The 19,827-nt window shown below is 29.6% G+C and overlaps 1 protein-coding gene across 1 annotated transcript in view; it reads right to left on the bottom strand.

Moving 5' to 3' along the window:
• The window catches only part of LOC134689168 (leucine-rich repeats and immunoglobulin-like domains protein 3), a 39,998-nt gene extending 21,000 nt beyond the window's left edge, over positions 1-18,998 (bottom strand). The window contains exons 1-8 of the mRNA XM_063549495.1: positions 18,574-18,998; positions 16,886-16,957; positions 10,620-10,691; positions 9,798-9,869; positions 7,971-8,108; positions 4,510-4,653; positions 3,281-3,424; positions 1,422-1,493 (exon numbers count right to left, since the gene is read on the bottom strand). Of these exons, the coding sequence (XP_063405565.1) occupies positions 1,422-1,493; positions 3,281-3,424; positions 4,510-4,653; positions 7,971-8,108; positions 9,798-9,869; positions 10,620-10,691; positions 16,886-16,957; positions 18,574-18,758 (899 nt within the window). The 5' untranslated portion in view covers positions 18,759-18,998. The remainder of the gene's footprint in view (positions 1-1,421; positions 1,494-3,280; positions 3,425-4,509; positions 4,654-7,970; positions 8,109-9,797; positions 9,870-10,619; positions 10,692-16,885; positions 16,958-18,573) is intronic.
• Between the last annotated feature and the right edge of the window lie 829 nt (positions 18,999-19,827).

Genomic DNA, 19,827 nt, shown 5'->3' with positions numbered 1-19,827 from the left:
ATATCAAAGACAACCTATTTTAAAATTAATATTGACCAACATACACCATATTTTTGATTAATTCTAACCACCGAGCAAAATATTGTTTAGCCAACTTTTCCGGGTTGGGTTATTATGACGAGTAATGAAAAGGCTTGCTTTACTCCGGTGGCAAATATTACATGCAAATTTAGGGCAAGCATCTTATAATTGGAATTGAATTACTCCTTACAATATAAGTGTGCATTTGATTGAACTTCAATATTCTGGTTAATCTTCCTTTCATTCAGATTTTTTTTCGAGCAAAACAGTGGCAATCATTTACTGCTAATAAGATGTTTGGTGGGGCTTCAAAACATAATACATGTAGACAATTTTTTTTCAAAGATTAATAAAAAAAAACTTGGGCAAAATTGTTGAATCCTTATGCAATACAATGTACTTAGTCAAAATAACACTATCCCTGTTATAAATAACTAATCAAAATTCAATCATGCAAATATCAAAAGAAACATAGAAACATTTTCTTTTATTACAATTTCTTTTTTGAACTGTGATTAACTTTTTCCAATAAGAAGTAACATTTGACCTTTAAAAGATCGGTACAAAGCAAGGATCATGATACTTAATATTCACTTTTAACAACATTCATTTCTACCTTAGTCACCTACTGTGCCTAAAAATTGGTCCTGATTAGCATAACCTTGCTGTAACAGGGCTCCAATTTGTAAACAATAACAGACATGTGACTTTGCATAAGTGGGAAATTGAGATTTTGTCACATAAATGTTTGTAGGATTGCTCCTACTGGTTGCATCTGGCACATTACAAAAAAAATTACAAAAAAAATATCCAACAGTGAGGACAATTAATCACTTATTCTGTCATTAAAACAGGTTATAGATGCACTGTGATTTGACTGAATTATTCTTTACAAGTTCATAACACCTTATATTCAATTCAAATGTGAAAGATGTAAAGTTCCTAAGGGTTCTAGTTCAAAATGTAGTTATACATCTATACTGCTACAACAAACACTGTCAGAACGTGGGATTGGAATTTTCAATAAAATTTCAGCATACATTTTCATAAAATTTGAGTACATTTATATTATTATTTTCCTGGAGAGAACATGACCTTAGAATGAACTGTAGCACTTTGTTTTCTAGGATACAAGATAACTTGCCACATGTCAAATTCTTAATATGTTTTCTCCTCCCTACATACCCCTCCCTATTTTTGTATTTTTGTTTTGCTAAATTGGCTTTTTTATTTTATTATTTCAATCTGACTATATACAGGCCCGTAGCCAGGAATTTCCAAGCGGGGTTCGTTGGACTCACAAACTTGAATTTAACAGGACTTTAACAGTGCTAATTTGTTTTCAAGGGGGGGGGGGGTCGTCGGAACCCCCTGGCTACGGGTATAATATAGATACTTACATTTCTTTAAGAGACTTCAAATCGTACAGCCATTTACTGGAAACAGTGGTAATATTGTTGTGATCCAGTAGTCTGAAAAGAAACAAGTATTTAAAACAATTAATTTATATTGTTATAATGAATAAAACACCTAAAATATAGACAGGATCAATAATAAATAAGAAGGACAGTCTTTGATGACATCAGCACCCATAATATATTGTATGGAATCATTTCAACTTAAAAAGATTCTGACTCAAATATATAACTTAAATAATGACTATTCATATTTTCTTAACAAAAAAAAACTTTTCATATATTTGGAGAAATAAGATGAAAAAAAAAGAAATTGCGTTAAACAATAGCAGCTACTGTAAAGGTTGGGTACATATTAATATCTAACATAATTGTCTTATGAAAATGTTCTTTTGTTTTTGTTATTTCATATTAGAGTGAAATAACAAATTCATTTAGAAGAGGAGAAATAATCTAAATATTTACATAATATATATTAATACAACAATTTTCGCAGCACCTGCATAAGCAGTAATGAATTCCTATGAGAGACTGGTCAGGGATAGGAATGACTATACCTCCTGCTACATAACGATTCTAACTTCTGTAAGTGAGGTTTATTTTAGAAATCAAATGAGAGATTGGGATTGTAGCAGGGTGTATCTTACGTACACTGAGGATCATATGAAGGATAATTAGCAAAACAAATGGTTCACAAAGTAGCTGACTAGGATACCCTATACCTGAATACTGATAGAAACCCAAACTTTCCAACCTGCGAATCTACTTAAGTTGCTAATGACCGTTTCAAAAACAGAAGGTGAAGATATTATAACAAATGTTTAAGTGAGATTGATTACAATGAGAATTTTACAGCAGTTATCACTGATAAAAACTTCATTGTTTATACATGTTTTCAGAACTTTTGCGTCAGGGTTTAGAAAGTTTTTGTAATAAAGAAAATATTTGGTAAATATAATACTTCTCAATCACACGTTTCAATTTTAAGTTATAAATCATAAATTTAAACCTACATTGAAACTATGTTCAGATTTAGGATATTTTGTGTATGATATATCCATTATCATTTACATTTCAGGATATCTTGTATAAGGACAACTTATACCTCATATAATTCATGAAAAAGGTTTCTTTCTTTCAAATTCCTCTTACCCTATGTTACTACATCAAAAATATATGGTGTTTTACTGCAAAATATATACATCTGCTTTGTTTGACAGAAGTTATATGTATATAATGGTATCTTGTTTACTACATGGCCTTAACTTAAAGGATGGGACCGATTGAGGACCCCCTGACAAAAGACCTCCATCGGATTGTAAAAACACAGCCTCAGTAAGGTGTAAAAAATATTCTATCTGACACTATAATTAGCCTGAAACATTATCACAAGCATAAATATCAGATGGAAACCCAGCTACTAACAAAATATACCCAATCTGTTTATCTTTAATTTTACAAATTTAAACAAGAAAATGTTCTGACCAGGTGTTTGCAGGCTGTCTTTATCATAGAACACACAGAGTTTCTAAGATATACCAACATATCTTTTATTCATACTAGACAGCCTTAAAAGAAAAAGTTACTCTTTAAGTGAATTAGACAAGCAATAAGAGCTGTTCCTGAATCGTATTCAAGAAAGGGGAATGAGTTGACTTAATTTAGTCCCAAATAACCCATAATATAAATAACCAATTTGAGAAATACCATCGCCCATTATTAGTTTGAGTATATCCCTTCCCCAATCACAATTAATTTTGGAACAGACCTTACAGCAAATGACCATTTATTCTAAAATCAGAACATGGCAAAAGTAAAATAACATTTTTAATTGAGATACTTACAAGGTATTCAGTTCTTTTAATCCAAAGAAAGTAGCATCATTCATTGTTGATATTGTATTTTTTCTAAGTTTCAGCGTTTGGAGATGAATTAAATTTTTGAAAGACATTCCATCTAACCTTGACAGTCGATTCTTGGTTATTTCCCTGGAATGAAACATTTTATTGTTATTAATTACATACCTATACATTATTCATATTGGAATATTGGAATATAATGTCAATGAAAATTTAAACAATAATTACAAATTTCAATACAGTTTTTGAAGGGAAAAAAAAGATTTAAGCAATGTGCAAAGAAAATGTGAAGATGAAATAATATTCAAATTAACAAAATTTCATATTTACATTTCTCATATTGTGTTTATTTCTTCTAAAGTGCCAAAAATATGTAAATGATTATCTCAGATTTCATCTCATAAATTTTAGAGACAAAATCTATGTTGATACTATAGCTAATGTTCCAATTTTATTTTCCATAGAAAAAGAGATTGTTAGCGTGGTCACAAAAAATAAATAGTCTTCTATTAAATACATTCTGATAGTAAAAAGTCCCCATTAATTACATAACGACTCTAAACAATGGTTGTTACATCATGATATTAATTAGTCTCAACCTTTTGTAGGAAATGCATCATTGAAAAAATATATATTTACCATTATAACAAGGTAGTTCAAAACAATTATTAGCAAATAAAGTCTGGCTGTAAAAGAGTGATGCATCACTAGTAACTATAAAGCAGAAATGGTGAAATTGACAGGATTTCCCACTGAAACACTTAACAACAATTTCCATTATATTTAATGTTCCCATAAACGTAGACAAAAGCCATTAATAACTGGGTGCTTATCACAATCCTGCAATATACATTTACCCCCTCAAAGTAGTCCAGCAGTAGACAATGTTTGGATCTGTCATCAAAATGGACAAATTAATTGTTATTTGTTTACTAAAAACTACCCAACATCTAGAAATTGATATAGTTAAGTCAAGTTCTATAAGATCATTGCTATATTTCAGTAACTGTAACAAGTCTGTAAGTAGCCATTAGCTTTAACTTTAAATATATTTTTCTAAAAGTGGTACATACAAATTAACTATCCAATCTTTAATATGTCATTGTTTTTATCTTTAGAAATTTAACTGCAACATTGTGTTACAATCTTAATGTAATTGAAATAATAAGAAGAAAATGTAAGGAAATGCCAGATAAAACTACCAAATCACTTACAGAGTTTTCAGCTGTGTTAATTTGTCAAACAATTTTTTCGGTATTCTATCTATTCTGTTCTTGTTCATCTTTAGAACTTCTATAGATGTCAAGTTGTCAAGGCAACCAGATTCTAGAGTTTCTAACCTGTTATTGTTCAGGTTTCTGAAAACACAAATTAAATATAAAATAGTAACTTAAGATAATAACGAAACTTATATATATATACAACAAAGTAAACACAACTAACAGTCCAGTATACTGCAACAGTTGCTTTCAAGTATATTCATACTTTTTCCTCAGTATTATGTACAAATATTTGGAAAAAAGTATACATACTTGAATGAACTGCTTCAAAAATATAACCATACTTTTTCATAATTAATGTGTGCATATGTACACAGCCATGAGAAGCATAGGAAACTGTTCTTGTTGGGGAGACCAGTGTATTAGGAAAGACTTGGAACAATAATTCAAATCTTTTCAAAAACATACATGGGACCCAGCTTAATGTCAACTGTGATTAGTGTAAGTACAGTGAAAATGAAAGTGAAATTCTAAATATGCCTCTATAGGTAGTTATCTGATCCAGAAAGTGCCTTGCATGAGTATAATGTCTGTTAAAATTTAATACCCCTCATTTAAAATGTATCCTTTATTTCTGTTGTAGACTACAGAAAAAAATCTTGCATCAACTGTCTGTATTTTGTCATGGGACTCTTTTTGTCAACTTTCTCCGGTATTTACGTTTGTATACTTTACAAATATTATATCTGACATCCGATTACTTAATATGCTGATTTGGGTGTAAAGAAATAGGATCTTAATTATGCATGACTTGCATTTCTCTACTTCAGCAATGAGCATTGCCACTTAAAATTTACTTACTAATAATTAGTTATAATATAAAAACAATGACTTGCACAATAAAGCAACTACAGCAAAGATTTACACATTTAAACTAACAAGTCCCTAATCATATACAACTGCTGACAAATAATGATAGCTTTTACATATTGTCCTATTGACCTAGACACCTTTTAAATGCATATTGTATTGTTAAGAGACTTTAATTCTTTTGAGAAAAAGATAATTCCTAAACTTCTATCACTGCACATCTAAATTTAAAGGTTTTTTTTATACTCGTTTAACAAAAACTTGTAGCTGAACTTTTCTGATTAGAATCTTATATGTTCTGATACGAATCTTGAACATTAAAATAATACATTTAAATTGTTAAATGTTCCCATTCTAACATAGCTTCCCCTGTTAACAAACAAAGGTCTGTTGATCATGCAAGTACAACTTGAGAAGATGGTTGGGGTATTGAAAACACATTCTGTAATGGCTTTCTGTCAGGTACTTAGCTAGCCTTGTGTCTAAACCCTGAAACTAATACTGCTATGTATATCTCCCATGCTTACTCAGGCAAATGAAAAATGTTTCTTCAAGTTGATAGGACGGATCAAATTTCTAAATCTGAGCTACAATTATAAATTTTTAGACCATGCACAGCTTCTATTCTTTCAATGATAGCATTAGGATTTAAAACAGAAATAAAATACAAATAAATTGTAGGTAGATTGAACATGACCAACTAGAATACGAGGATTTACCTCTTAATAATGGACAGGTGTTCAACAGGTACATTGACCTCTTTTTCAATCCTATATACATTGATTTAAACACAGGTGTCAGGTTCAAATAAAACAATAAGTAATAAATTTAAATCTTAAAACTCAATTTCTGGTTATATCCTTCTTATGTTGTCCCAAGTCCAAACTTTTCTTCAATCTATATTTTTCATTCCAAAATTTTATAAAGAAGTCAGTCAACTCTCTAAGTTTTAAAAATGTTACAAATACTGCATATTTTATAATTTTAAATTCATAATTTAGACTTTATTGCCATTAGTGAACCACATTGACAATAACAAAGAATATATCTATAGCTTGTAATTGCTTGATGAGGTAAAAATATTATGACATGTGCACTACATGTGTATATACTCTCAAAGATGTCTCACTTCCTTTGAAGCACCATCTGTACACAGTTCTACTGCCCAAAATCTTATTTTTATTTTCCTGATTCCAAAAACTTCTTTTACTTCAACCTAATAATTTCTTTTTTCACTTTCAGTGCCAAAAGTCCTTGTTCTCAAATCCAATAAAGTAAACTGGTTAGGTAATCAATATTATTGTAAACATTTTTTTAATATAAAGATATTTGACATGTATAGCACTTTAAAATAAAGTACAAGTCATTACTTTTACAACCATTGGATAAACAATGGCTAAAATAATGGATTTATAGGATCAAATTGATTGTGAGAGTTTTTTTATTGAAGTTTTAAACTACACAACTAAGATCTCTCACTGATGCAATGGACAGAGTCAAGCTTTTGTCCTCATTTGCATTCTACAACACAAATTACAGATACCAACTCATAAATTTGTCTTCCAGACATTAAGGCTATATTTGACCAGCATCTAATTGATATTTATGATGGAAGAATGTGTAATAATTTGACAAATATAAATCTCTCCTGTCAATTTCCATTGTACATGTCCAATGTTTCACAGTTTTAAGTTCCACTTAACCATGGTAAAAATGGTAAACAACATTAATTTTATTCAAATGAATGGGTTCCCTATTGGATTGCAAGTTTTAGCATGGCTCCTTTCATTGCTAGCAGTTTAACAAGAAGGTGAATGGAATGTATAACTTTTACCAACTGATCTTTACCGATTTATTAGATAAATAAACAATATGGAACATGCAACTAGATTCTAACACAGACAAGAAAATCTCTGTAGCCTAAAAGTCTAGAGTGAAAATGCAGTATAACCTTTCAATTCCTATAATGTCATTGTTTTTAGCTGTTGGAACAAACTGAATGCTCTTGTCAATTTTTACAGACAATAAAACCAAATGAAATCCACCCAAAAGGGCAGGCTCAAGGCTCCACGAGCCTGTTATAGTCTCCACAAACATATCATCTACTATCAAATTTATTATCTCACCTGTCACTTTATAAACAATTTTTAACAAATTCCAAAATTACATAACACCTCTTATATTATTTGATAAACTGGTGTGGTAATTAAATTTGATGAAGTATTGGATAGTGCTGATAGACATGGCATGTGATTCAATGTGGTCTCATAATTCTGGGTTAGGTGTTTTTTAATTTATGGACATAACATGTACAAATCAAAAGAAATGAGGAAAAAATAGATTATGAATATTAACATTTTATACTTAATGGAACAAAATTGGTCATCTATGTTTAACCGGAATTCAATTTTTGACTTCAAGTAAAAAGTCAAGAGAAAATAAGCAATTCTGCTATCTACAGCACATGTACATATGACATTGAACTTGTCTTTTAAATGATATCAATGATTTTTTTCAACGACAGAATCAGCTATGCTAAATTCTTTAGGCAACTAGAGGTGACAAATATTTCATAAATAACTTACATTTTGTGAATAACATTATTGACAGGAAATACACCAGGAGAAATATCAGTAATATAATTGTTGTTCATTTCTATTGCCTTTAACTGTGGCATTTGCAAGCAGAATTCCTGGGCAATAAATGTTATTCGATTATGATTCCTGAAAAAAAGAATAAAATAACTATTATATTTTTAGTATCCTCTAATGTAAACTTCTTTTTTTTCCGGTTGGTTTTATATCTTTTTTCAAATAAACAAATTCATTTTTTCCCTACGTTGAAAAAAAATTATCGACCCTCTTATATCAGTTATCTTCTCCTTATATCAAAACGTCATCTTTTCTAACATCTTCTATGCGGGATATGTCTAGTTCAAATCACAGCATTTTATCAATATAAAAATTTAATCAAAACTATACATGGTGGTAGATTTCACAAGTTTGTTGAGATAAACCTAAACATATGTGATACTGTTATCTCATATTTGTCACCTTTATTTCAATCATTTGACTGTCGATTATTTGAATCTTACAAACTATCAGCTTTGAATTACCTGTAGCAAATAAATTCTTTAACAATTATATAAAGTACAAGCCAACATGGAGAGATATTGTTGTGATGCATGTACATGCATTTAATCTATTAATATGGCGTTTCATTCATGAAGCGGAATGAAGCGTTTTGAAAGGCAATGTAAACAAAAATTATTTCTGAAAAAGACCAAAGAAACTGTCCTAGTTGGAAATAAATTTTACCCTTGCACATGCTATAATAAATAAAAAATGTGAAATAAATTTATTCAAATGATGTACCGGGTAATCATAAATTTCGATGGAGGATAATAATTTCATTTGAAAACAAAATCATTTGAAACCTAGTCCAGCTTTGATATTTGTATATATCAAATGCATCTATGAAGGCTATGATTAATAAATTATACACAAAATACAAATTTGATAATTGTCATAAAAAAAGATTATTAATAGGAGAGCAATATTTAGTTTTCAGCAGGACATTTTTGGGTAGCTAAGTTCTCCTGAAATATCCTGACTACCGTTTGAGTAATTGCCTAATACTTGAAGGGGTATAGCGTGACCCTACCAATAGTATAACATATTAATCTTGTCACATTTTTTATTGGACCTGATCCATTTTGCAGGTAGAGTTGCGATAAAGCAGATCTTTGTAGATAAATCTACCCTTATAACGCTTGCATAGGTTGGAGAGGTCATCAATATTCAAACATCGTCCATGAAACAGTGACAACAAAAGATTTGTTGAAATTTACAAGACACTTCAAACTGTGTCAAGTTTCTTCTATAAAAAATTTAAATATCTCCTAAAAATTATGACAATCTTTCGACTAGGTTTTATTGGACATGCAAAATAAAATGTTTCAAAGAAAGTTTTTATTAAAAATGAATTTAGATTTATTACTTGGCTGCAGTTCATTGAAAAATAACATGTTATGATTTATTACATCAAAGAATTTTTTAATACCCATGTTGAAATGAATCTATGTTTAAGAAAGTTTCATCACCATATAAATATGACAGATTTTGAAATAAGTGTATAATTCATACAGATCAACAACATATAATCTAGGATTTTTCTTCTTGAAATATTTCAAAACACAATGTACAGAGTAATGATAGAACCAAAACCAATTAGTGCTATATATTAGGAATCAGTCTCATAGAACTTATTCCCTACGTTGACAGACAGAATGCATTTTCAATGATTTTTTTTCAAAGAATGAAAAATAATATACCGAGAGAAATAAAACTTTGAAGCAAGTTTCTGTTCATGGCCATCCTCTTTTACTGACTGAATGAATAAAGAGTACTTACGCTTCTATGGACAAGAGAGATGGCAATGCTAGCAACTTTGGAAACTCTGTCAATTTATTGTGGTTTAATTTTCTGAAAATAAAAATAATTAATATATCATATTATATATCTAGAATACTGAGAACAGTGCTAAAATATCAAAACATTTTCAGACTGAACTGTTGTAAGTCCATATTGACATAGAAAACCAATGAAAATTGAAATAGGAGGTACAAATGACATCTAAAACTGGAGAATTTCTAAAACCAGATGCTCCGCACAGCTTTGTACATCTGCAGAGTTCCAACCCAGTTGGGGCAAGTATGGACACAACATTAAAGCTTGATACAGCTCTGAATTTGGATTGTGATCAAATATTTGACACAAAATAGGTTTCTGACACAGAATTTTTGTTGATATCAAACAAAGTTTAGTTATGGACCTAAAATTTGGACCAACTTGAAAACTGGGCCCATAATCAAAAATCTAAGTACATGGTTAGATTCAGCATATCAAAGAACCCCATGGATTCAATTTTTGTTTAAATCAAATTAAGTTTACCTTAATGTAGACCAATTTGAAAACTGGACCAAAAAATTAAGAATCTACATAGACAGTTAGATTCAGCATATCAAAGAACCCCAATTATGCAATTTTTTATGAAATCAAACAAAGTTTAATTTTGGACCCTTTTTGGCCCTCTTATTTGGTTTTTTGATAGCAGATTTTGACTGAAAGCATGTAAATCATTTGTTCATTTTTAGTGATATGTACTCTCAAAGCATTGGTCTATGATATATATATTTAATTAATCCTATGAATGAGTATGGTATATATACTTACAACTGTTGTAGACCAGAAAGATGTTCCAGGACCGAACCATTTAGAAATTTGATTTCATTGTTACTGACATCCCTGAAATAGACAAAATTCATTCACAATCCTTCCCAATGCAACCTGAAGTAGATGGTTATGATCATACCACAAATCTTCATATATTTTAATGTAGTTCTTAGTTCTAATAGATCTTACAAGCGCACATTTCTCATCTTAAGCTGCTGAACAAATATGAATTCATTGAATCTACAGCAGTTCATTTGGGAAAACGAGAAAAAGATATTTTTGGAACAAATGAATGGACAAACAGACAATGTTGATCGTAATATAGCCCCCACAATGGCCCACATACACCTTTCTGAATTTGTCATACATATTTTTCTCAAGAACCTTAATTTCAGCTTTAAAAGTGTTTCACTGTCAGGGGTTCGATTTAATTCTACTCTGTCTTGTAAAGTATTCTTTATAGTTTCTCTACAAAGTGTTAAAATATACTTCTATACATTTAATTAAGGGAAACTGATACACTTTGTAAAGGATACTCAATTTGTATTTTATTTTCTTTAATGTTTCCAACAGTATTGGGTTAATTTATTTCTGCATTTGAATGGGATCTTATTTCCAATAAAAAATGTACTGAATCACAAATCATGACTTTTTAAACTAAATTAACATAAATAGACATTGTCATGAAAACTCGCCACTAAAAATGGTCGCATCAAAGAATTCAATCTGCTTCTTTTTAAAAACTTGATCTGAAATAAACAATCAAGCCCTATCAAATTAATCGTAAATCTTCTACAAAAATGTATTCCTGACAAATACAAACCCTACAATTTGGAACTGATCAAGTATTCATGTACATTTGGCCATAACTAAAATCAAACAATATAAAAACAACTTCAAAAGTCATTTCATCATAAATCGTGTTTAACTATCACCTACGTCAATTTGATCTCATGCAGATGCTGTCTGGGAACAGTGATGTCCCCTTTATGTAAGATACACGTAATTCTGAATTGTACCCTATAAGTTAATACATTTTTCGTACTTGTAATGACTTTTTTGTTACTTTTGGCTACACAGACTTGTAATTTAATAAAGGTCGTAACAATGAATGAAACAAAACTTTAAGATTTTATATGTAACTATAGACCTAAAAACCCACCCTCCACTAAACAAAATCACTGACCGTGAGATAATACTGTAACAAATAACTATTTGTAACCAGTTCAAAAAAATAACTGAAAAGTTGCATTTAAAATGAAATCTTTTTTAAACCAGGGTTTTCTTATACTATAACTAGGTTCTTTTTCTATTATTCTACTGTATAAATTATGTTTGTTAAGAAACAAAGATTTAAAACCGTCAGCTGTACCCATGTCTGCAATAAAATGTATGAAAATATATTACAAATCTCAGAACCAAAGCATCTAGCTTTACCTTCACCCTTTGAAAATAACTTTTGTTATTACATTGTGATTTCTTTTATCCAATCAAATTACCATTTCCCACATTTTTTCCCTAATACCATCTTGAAAGGCATATATTGGTCAAATTTAGTCAAATACCAATCTGGTGGAAATTACACATTTTATTACAATTTGATTTCAATAAGTTGTCATAACAATGAAAATCATTCATAACATCTTCAAAGGAACCTATCTAGAAATGAAAAGAAAAAAGTGAATTTTTAAATAAGGTTATTTTTCCATCATGAGTTTCTGATTTCCTTGGTCACAATTTAGGAGACATGCTGGCTACACTATTTTCTTTCAGATTATCATTATGAAGTAATTTATTTCTGTAAACCTGTACATGTAGAATGTAGCAAGAGAGATTAGAATAAATAATAAGCCATATATGTATATATACAATATCATTTATCTAATTCACACTGTATATTAGAATTTAATGGGAAAATTTACAATACAAAATCAGCATTAGACAGCAATCTCTAAAACTAGGCAATTGTAGATATGTTCAATTGTTAAAACTGAGCAATTGTTCACATTACATTTCTCGTAAGCTCAGCCTGGGTGGATATCATCTTCATTAAAGTATAAATGTTCAACCTCAGATGATTTTATTCCTTTAGATCTTACCCTAGCCCTCTCATTTTTTCTCTTCAGTATATTGAAAGAGACTGAACCTATCAGACCAGTTATTTCTTTGGATCTTACCCTAGCCCCTTAATCTGTTCTTAATTATCATTGAGTATAAGTTTTATAACATAAGGTTGAGGTAAACTCAAGTTAAAAGAAAGGATACCAATTTTGGAACGTAAAACTGTATGCCTCTTCTCCCCAATACACAGGGGCATAAAAACTAGTAATTTATTAAAGTGCTGCTGCCCTCAGAATTTGTTATGAAGAACCCCTGTGACCTTAGACCATGTTTTCTTGAAACCCTAATTAAAGATCTATATATTGAAGAGAAACATTTCCTTATGTAGTAGCTGTTTACTTGTATATGAAATTGCACTTGTACATGAAAAATACATGTGTTCATATAATTTTGATTAGAAACTGTGTATGAACCATATATATTTGTTAAAGAAACTGATTTTCAACCATCCTATTGTCAGACACTTGGAAATTGTTTCTTTTCACATGTCAGGACTAGCTAGTGATCCAATTAGCAAAAGAAAATATTGAGATGTCAGTTTGAGTGGTCATTTTAAGTAAATCTGGTGATTGACAGATCTCTACACAATACCTATAATCCCCTCTTAACCTCCCAGCTTTCTACAATGACTAACCTTATTTAAAGCTTATTTCTTTTACACCCAAGGTGTGAAAGTTATTTAAAATACTCATGTAACTTTACAGACTGGGTATTGGATTCTCGTATTTTATTATAAAATGACCTTGGTCACCATACATGTACAAGGTATTTGATCTGTATATGAACTGAAAATGATACATGTGTCCAAGTAAAAAGTCAAATAGCCATAAGAAATAAGTATATAATATATAAACACTGTGAAACATAAGCATTATTATGTTACAGTAAACAAATACATCCAAATTAAAAATGCATATTAATATATTATTTCACCTAATTTTATCACTCAAGTAATTTTATTTTGGAAAAAGACTTAACAATATATCTTTATTTAAGTTGCTAGTTTTAAGATATCCCTATGGTGTTATAACCAATTCAAATATTCAAATTTACTGTTTAAATATTACTTTATACAAGATCATAAATATGTTTAGTAGGGGATTTGAATTCAAGTCTATACACAGGTGATCCTTAAGAAATGACCAGGATACCTACGAACACCTGGTTAAGGAGTTTCTTGTCAAAGTAAATGTGTATTGTAAATTATTCACAAGCATGTCCATCATAATATAACAAAACTTTATAACGAAGTTTCAATATAAATCATCCATGGTTTAAACTTTTCTTAAATTTGTAAAATATTCAATATAACAATATCTTCTTAGTCCTAAAAAAAGAAATGATTTATCAGTGTTCGAACTTTGCCATTGTCTTACTTCCCCAAAAATAGCTATTATAAATGTTTAAAACAAGACATTTACCTCGTTATTTAACATTGCAGAAATTGCTTTTTGAAACTTATTAAAAAAAAAAGCAATTCATGCAAAATCTTCAAATATCTATAGATGCAACTTTTAAGCACCTGTTAAAATTATATTTGTGTCAAAATTTTAATGAATCTATCAAAACTTGAGGGTCAAGTTTTGGACTGAAGCAAAACGAATGAAACTTTTGTCAATGATGCACTGAAGCATCTCCAATTTTTAAGCTAATTTAGTAATATAACTTCTATTAGATATTTCATTGTTCCCAAAGGTTAAAGGTTATCAGTTAGCTTTCACAGAATAGCCCAGTTTTGTACCTTAACAAGGAGTATTCTACATTAAAATGTCTACTGTTTTCCATTAAATGGTAGATTAACATGCAATCTCAATTAAAAAATCATACTATATCTAAAGGAATGTTTGGAGCAAAAATTAGTGTATTTACCAACAAATGCAGCATATTTTAATAAATACTATTCAGAGAACAAAGATTTTTACAAAGTAGTACAATTTGGCCTTAAAAAAAAGAAGCTTGCAGTCATAAAATCTTTGAGTACAACTTAAGTCATATAATTAAACCGATTGAAATACTGGATTTGGTGTTTCATGCACAAATCTTGTACTCAAGAGTATTGAGTATTGTTTTTTTTGACAGAGGGCCCAGTACAAACAAAAATTATGATGGAAACGTTAATAAAAAGAAAATTTTCTCATCCTTCAAAAAGAAATATGCAAATTACTACTCTAAAAGTACACGAAAGCTAGCATGTGAAGTGAACAATATTTTTTTTTATAAATCTTTAGAATATGTTTTCCAAACGTAGCCAACACTTGGGAGAATAATACATTTACGCTAATGTCACTAGATCATGTAGATCTGGTGAATTATCATTTTATACTGATATCGCCCCCTATTGTTGTACTTGACAAAACAACGTTACCATGGTTGCTCCCACAAGCTCCTCATGAATGCACTTAAAAATTAATTTGGAAAGAGAATTTGAAAGATTTATGTAAAAGCAATGATTTTAAATTTACATTTTGTTTGGGCTTGGTGTATGTTATTTCAACCTGGTTTTTTTTTTACAATACTGGCAAATGCATTGTATACAATGAAATATAGGATATTATTGTTAGCCATAGAAATAACATTAGATCATCATTTTTTCATCAAAATCAGTTTTATGGAATGTAAAATGTAATATATGAGAATTTAAGCAGTATTGATTGCATTAAAACCTGTTGAATTGCTTCAATTCTATTTTATTTTTGTTTTATGCTCTTTTATCAAATCAAGTAAACTGCATGCTTTCAAAAGAGAACAAAATGAATTTTATTACCATTACATTGAAAACATCTATGAACTGCTCAATGCAATTTGGCCGTTTATTTTTACAGTAAGGAATTTATTCTTTCAGCTGTTTCTTTCAGGTGTTCACGTCTACTTTAAGATGTATTTTTTTTTACAAATGTTAAGATATCAATAGTTTTTCTTTAGTGAAATTCAAACTGGAATTAAATTACAAAGAGCAAATTGGCTGATTTTCATCTGTATTTACTTAGAAACTTATTAATTTTGAAAATACTCCAGAATCTAAAACATAATCATAAATTATTTTTTTTAACTGAGGTCTAATTTTCTCGATTAGAATAAAAGGAAACAAATTGAATGTCACTTATTACTCAAAAACAAAAAGCATAAAAATCATTCATTTAAAGAAAAAGATAGGATTTTTATGTCATCAGTAATAAGATAAATGATTTCTTCTAATATTTTTCTAATAAGTAGGTTCTAAGAATAATTGATCATTAAAGCGAAATTTCTACTGAGGTAGCCATTAGCCACTGTTTTTAAAGTTTAATAAAATTTCATAAAATCAAATGCATTTGTACATGTTGACTTAGCAATATAATTATACATGTAGCTGTATTATGCCTTGTAGAAAAAAAAGCACTTTCTTCAAATAACCTATTAATATGATCAAAATCAATTATGTCTAACATAATGGGAACATTTAAACTTATAATAGAAAACTTCTTTTTCTGCTGACACAAACTGATAATCTATGACACTTTCAAAAAGTATTCAATCATTTAATGTATTATAGCATTGTAAATCTTTTCATATGTACAATGTACATGTACACCTACTTTTATATTTTTTTATTTTTGAATAAGATGGAGCAAATTAAAACAGATCTTTCCAGTGTTGCTGTAAATCACTGTCCTTGTTGTCTTCATGGAATGCATGTATATTATAGTGTAAATATGGTAAATAGGCATACATGAAGATATAGGAAGATGTGGTATGAGTGTCAATGAGACAATTCTCCATCCAAAATGGTTAATGCAAGTAACAATTCATAAAAGTAAACCATTATTAGGTCAAGGTATGGCCTTCAACACTGAGCCATGGCATGTATATGTACATGTATATGATCAGAAGCTAAGTTTGCTTTCCAATGGATATATTGTGCCTTGCATAATATTAATAAAGCCATTGTACATGTAGATTGATAGAGTCTGAGAATTAGAAAATATATTAACCTTTCCTGGCAACTCATTATATAAATTATAACCTAACAAAATATACTTCTATTTTCAAATATTTACTTGTTACATAACCAGAGCTTTTCTGAAGGCAAAAACATACGAAATAGAAAGATCAAGCCTCTTATATATATAATTAGGGTACAAAATTGTACATGTATGTTAACTTACAGAAGGGTTAAGTTTTTCAGTCCTCTAAAATCTTCACTTCTTAATTCTGATATGGCATTATATTGTACTTCTCTGCAAAATAAAAAGATATATATATCAAACCTATAAAATATTTCGGAACAAATTGAACTTCAAATCAATTTTTATTACTGCGAATAATTCGACTGGGTGAGGATGGCGATGATTAGAACTTGCATTCTGATAGCTAAAACATAGATATGTATGGAGAAATTTTTCAAATTCGCAATAATTAAATTAAACTCACATTTTTGTCCATTCTTAAAAATCACAAAAATAAATAGTAACAAATATACATGTAGAAACCTTTTTTTCAAAATACAAATAACAAATATATTAAGAGTATTAAATTCAGGTGTCAACTCTACAAAAATTATATGGAAAACTCACAATTATTTAATAAAATTAGGATTATCACTTTAAACCAAAATACCAAAATTCCTCCTCCTTTCAAAGCAATCACTAGACTAAGTACATTTTTTTGTACATTAATGTATGATAAAAACATACACAAATAACATGTACCAATGTATTTAATTCTTGAAAATTTATTGGAACAATTTGAAAACAGCCAAATAAAGGTTTATTTAATAAATTGCAGAAAATTTTGTTTTACACAATCCTTTCAATTTTCCCAAACATGAATTAACACTAGCTAGTGATATAGAGAATCTTTATTCTCACATCATGGAACATTTTGTATGCTTTTATAATAAATGGTATGAAAAACAAGAATGTTACAATGTATGAAACACAAGTATGAAGCCACAGCATGAATGTGGCAAGGGTCAAGGACTAATTTATGATTAGTTTTCTCTTTGACCAATATAATGTGCACGTACTACATGTACAATGTATATGGGCCAATTTATATACAGGGATTGCATACTGATCAGTTTTCTTTTTCTGAAAAATAACTGCGTTCATATACATTTTTACATGTACTTATTCATTTTGTACTTGTATTTTATATAGTATTAATATGTATGTATAAGTTCTGTAAGTGAAGGAATTTAGACTGAATAAATGTTCAAAATATCAGAAGATTTCCAAGGGCTAAACCAGTTAAGCTCTTATTGATACAATACAATAACATATAGTAAATTCATCGACAAATATATTTCTTTCAAAATAATGAATTTATAATTAATTAAAATTTAGTTTAAAACAGGTATGTATTAAAAATAAAACATATTTTTTAGTATGAATAGAAAAAACTGTTTATAACAGAATAATTGTATTGTATGTCACATGTTTCCCATGCTGTCAATGTTTTATTCCTCCATTTAAGGGTTAACAATAATAAGTAAACAAGCAAACGCCGAAATGTATGCATTTATATTGAATTACAATTAAACTGAATTTCACTAATAAATTCAAAGAAGGACGTTACTTTGAAGGTCTAGGGTAAACATTGGGGTATTCAAATTGTGTACACAACACCCAAGTCTATTCATATGAACCAAGGCCAATAACCTATCTATACACGAAATTCAACCCTTGTTTGATTCTATTGTATTTTTGTCTTATTCTATCATAATTTAGAGCTTATTTACAAATACTTTCATCATTCACCTTAAATATTCGAATTGTGCCATTTGTGTATCAAATAAAGTTTATGTTTCAACGAGGTAAACTTATAAGTTATACAAAAAGGGGGGTATACTTACAATCGTGTAACCCAGATCGGCAGATCCTTTGGAACAGCGATTAAACCTTGCCGAGAGCAATCAACGAAATTTCCAAGACATGAACACTGTGATGGGCATCTCAAATTCTCTGCTAACGTTCCGATTTCTGTAAATCCACCTAAATTTACTATGATACACAAATAAAATAAATACACAATCGCCATATTGGTTCAGGGCACGAATGCCCTACACAAATAAACGTTGATCTGTGCGATCAACGCTAAGTTAGGTCCACAGGATGAAAAATAGACATGTTTGTTTTGATGTTCCTTGTTACATTATCACTGCAAATTATGTGCAACACATTAAAATAATCAGTTCACAACAAGGTACCCGCTTCTAGTTGTGTACTGGATATCACCTCCCACGTACGAGAGTCAAATGGTACCGGATTTGTGATTGGTTAAAGGGTTCACGTGGTCCGTTTATTGACATACAAACTTTTCTACTGTGCAACATGAATTTTCTGTTAAAAAGAAGACAAATTAATTTCCTTAGTGTCGGAATTTATTAAATATAATATCTTTACTGATGATACTTGGGTTCACACTTCTTCATTACATAATATGTACATATCATCAAACAGTTAACAAGTTATTCAATAATTAACACGTCTGGAACATTAATTAAAGACAGGTACATTAATAAGTGACACGGTTAAATGAAGATCTTCTCGGATGATTGTTAAGTAGAATATTTTAATTAATGCATAGACAGAAATGACATGTCTGTATTTTTCAAATGGGCTGTGGACTGGTGGAAAGGACTCCCAAGCTAATCTTTGCTTGTTCTGGCCTTGGCTGTCGTGATCAGTAAAACCGTTTACTGAACTTTTTAATTGACATTCTACTAGGCATCTGGAACGTTAAACCCCTTTTTCGTGGTATAAAATTTAAGTGAAACTTGAATGTATTTTCACCGCTTATTTAGTGAGTTTTGCTCTAAACAATGTGACTAGTTCTATGCATATCTATAGTTTTTTTTTATATATAAGTACGTCTGAGTCAGTGACAACTCTACAACAAATTTATCCATCGGATCGCTATCAATGATGGTGATACAACGCTGTGTACATTATGTATATACAACTCGTCTAAACATCAACCCATTAATGTTAGATCTGTAAATTTGCTTTTGCAAATTTTTTGTTCTTCCTTCGACGGGATTTTTGCAGCCGTCCCGCTAGACGTACTTATAAATATAATTATTTTCTGTGACTGTATCTTACATTAA

Source organism: Mytilus trossulus, chromosome 1 (genome assembly GCF_036588685.1).
Source record: "Mytilus trossulus isolate FHL-02 chromosome 1, PNRI_Mtr1.1.1.hap1, whole genome shotgun sequence".
In the NCBI taxonomy this organism is placed as follows: Eukaryota; Metazoa; Mollusca; class Bivalvia; order Mytilida; family Mytilidae; genus Mytilus; species Mytilus trossulus.
The sequence above is the reverse complement of the archived record's forward strand: the minus strand, read 5'-3'. Positions and strand labels throughout refer to the sequence as shown.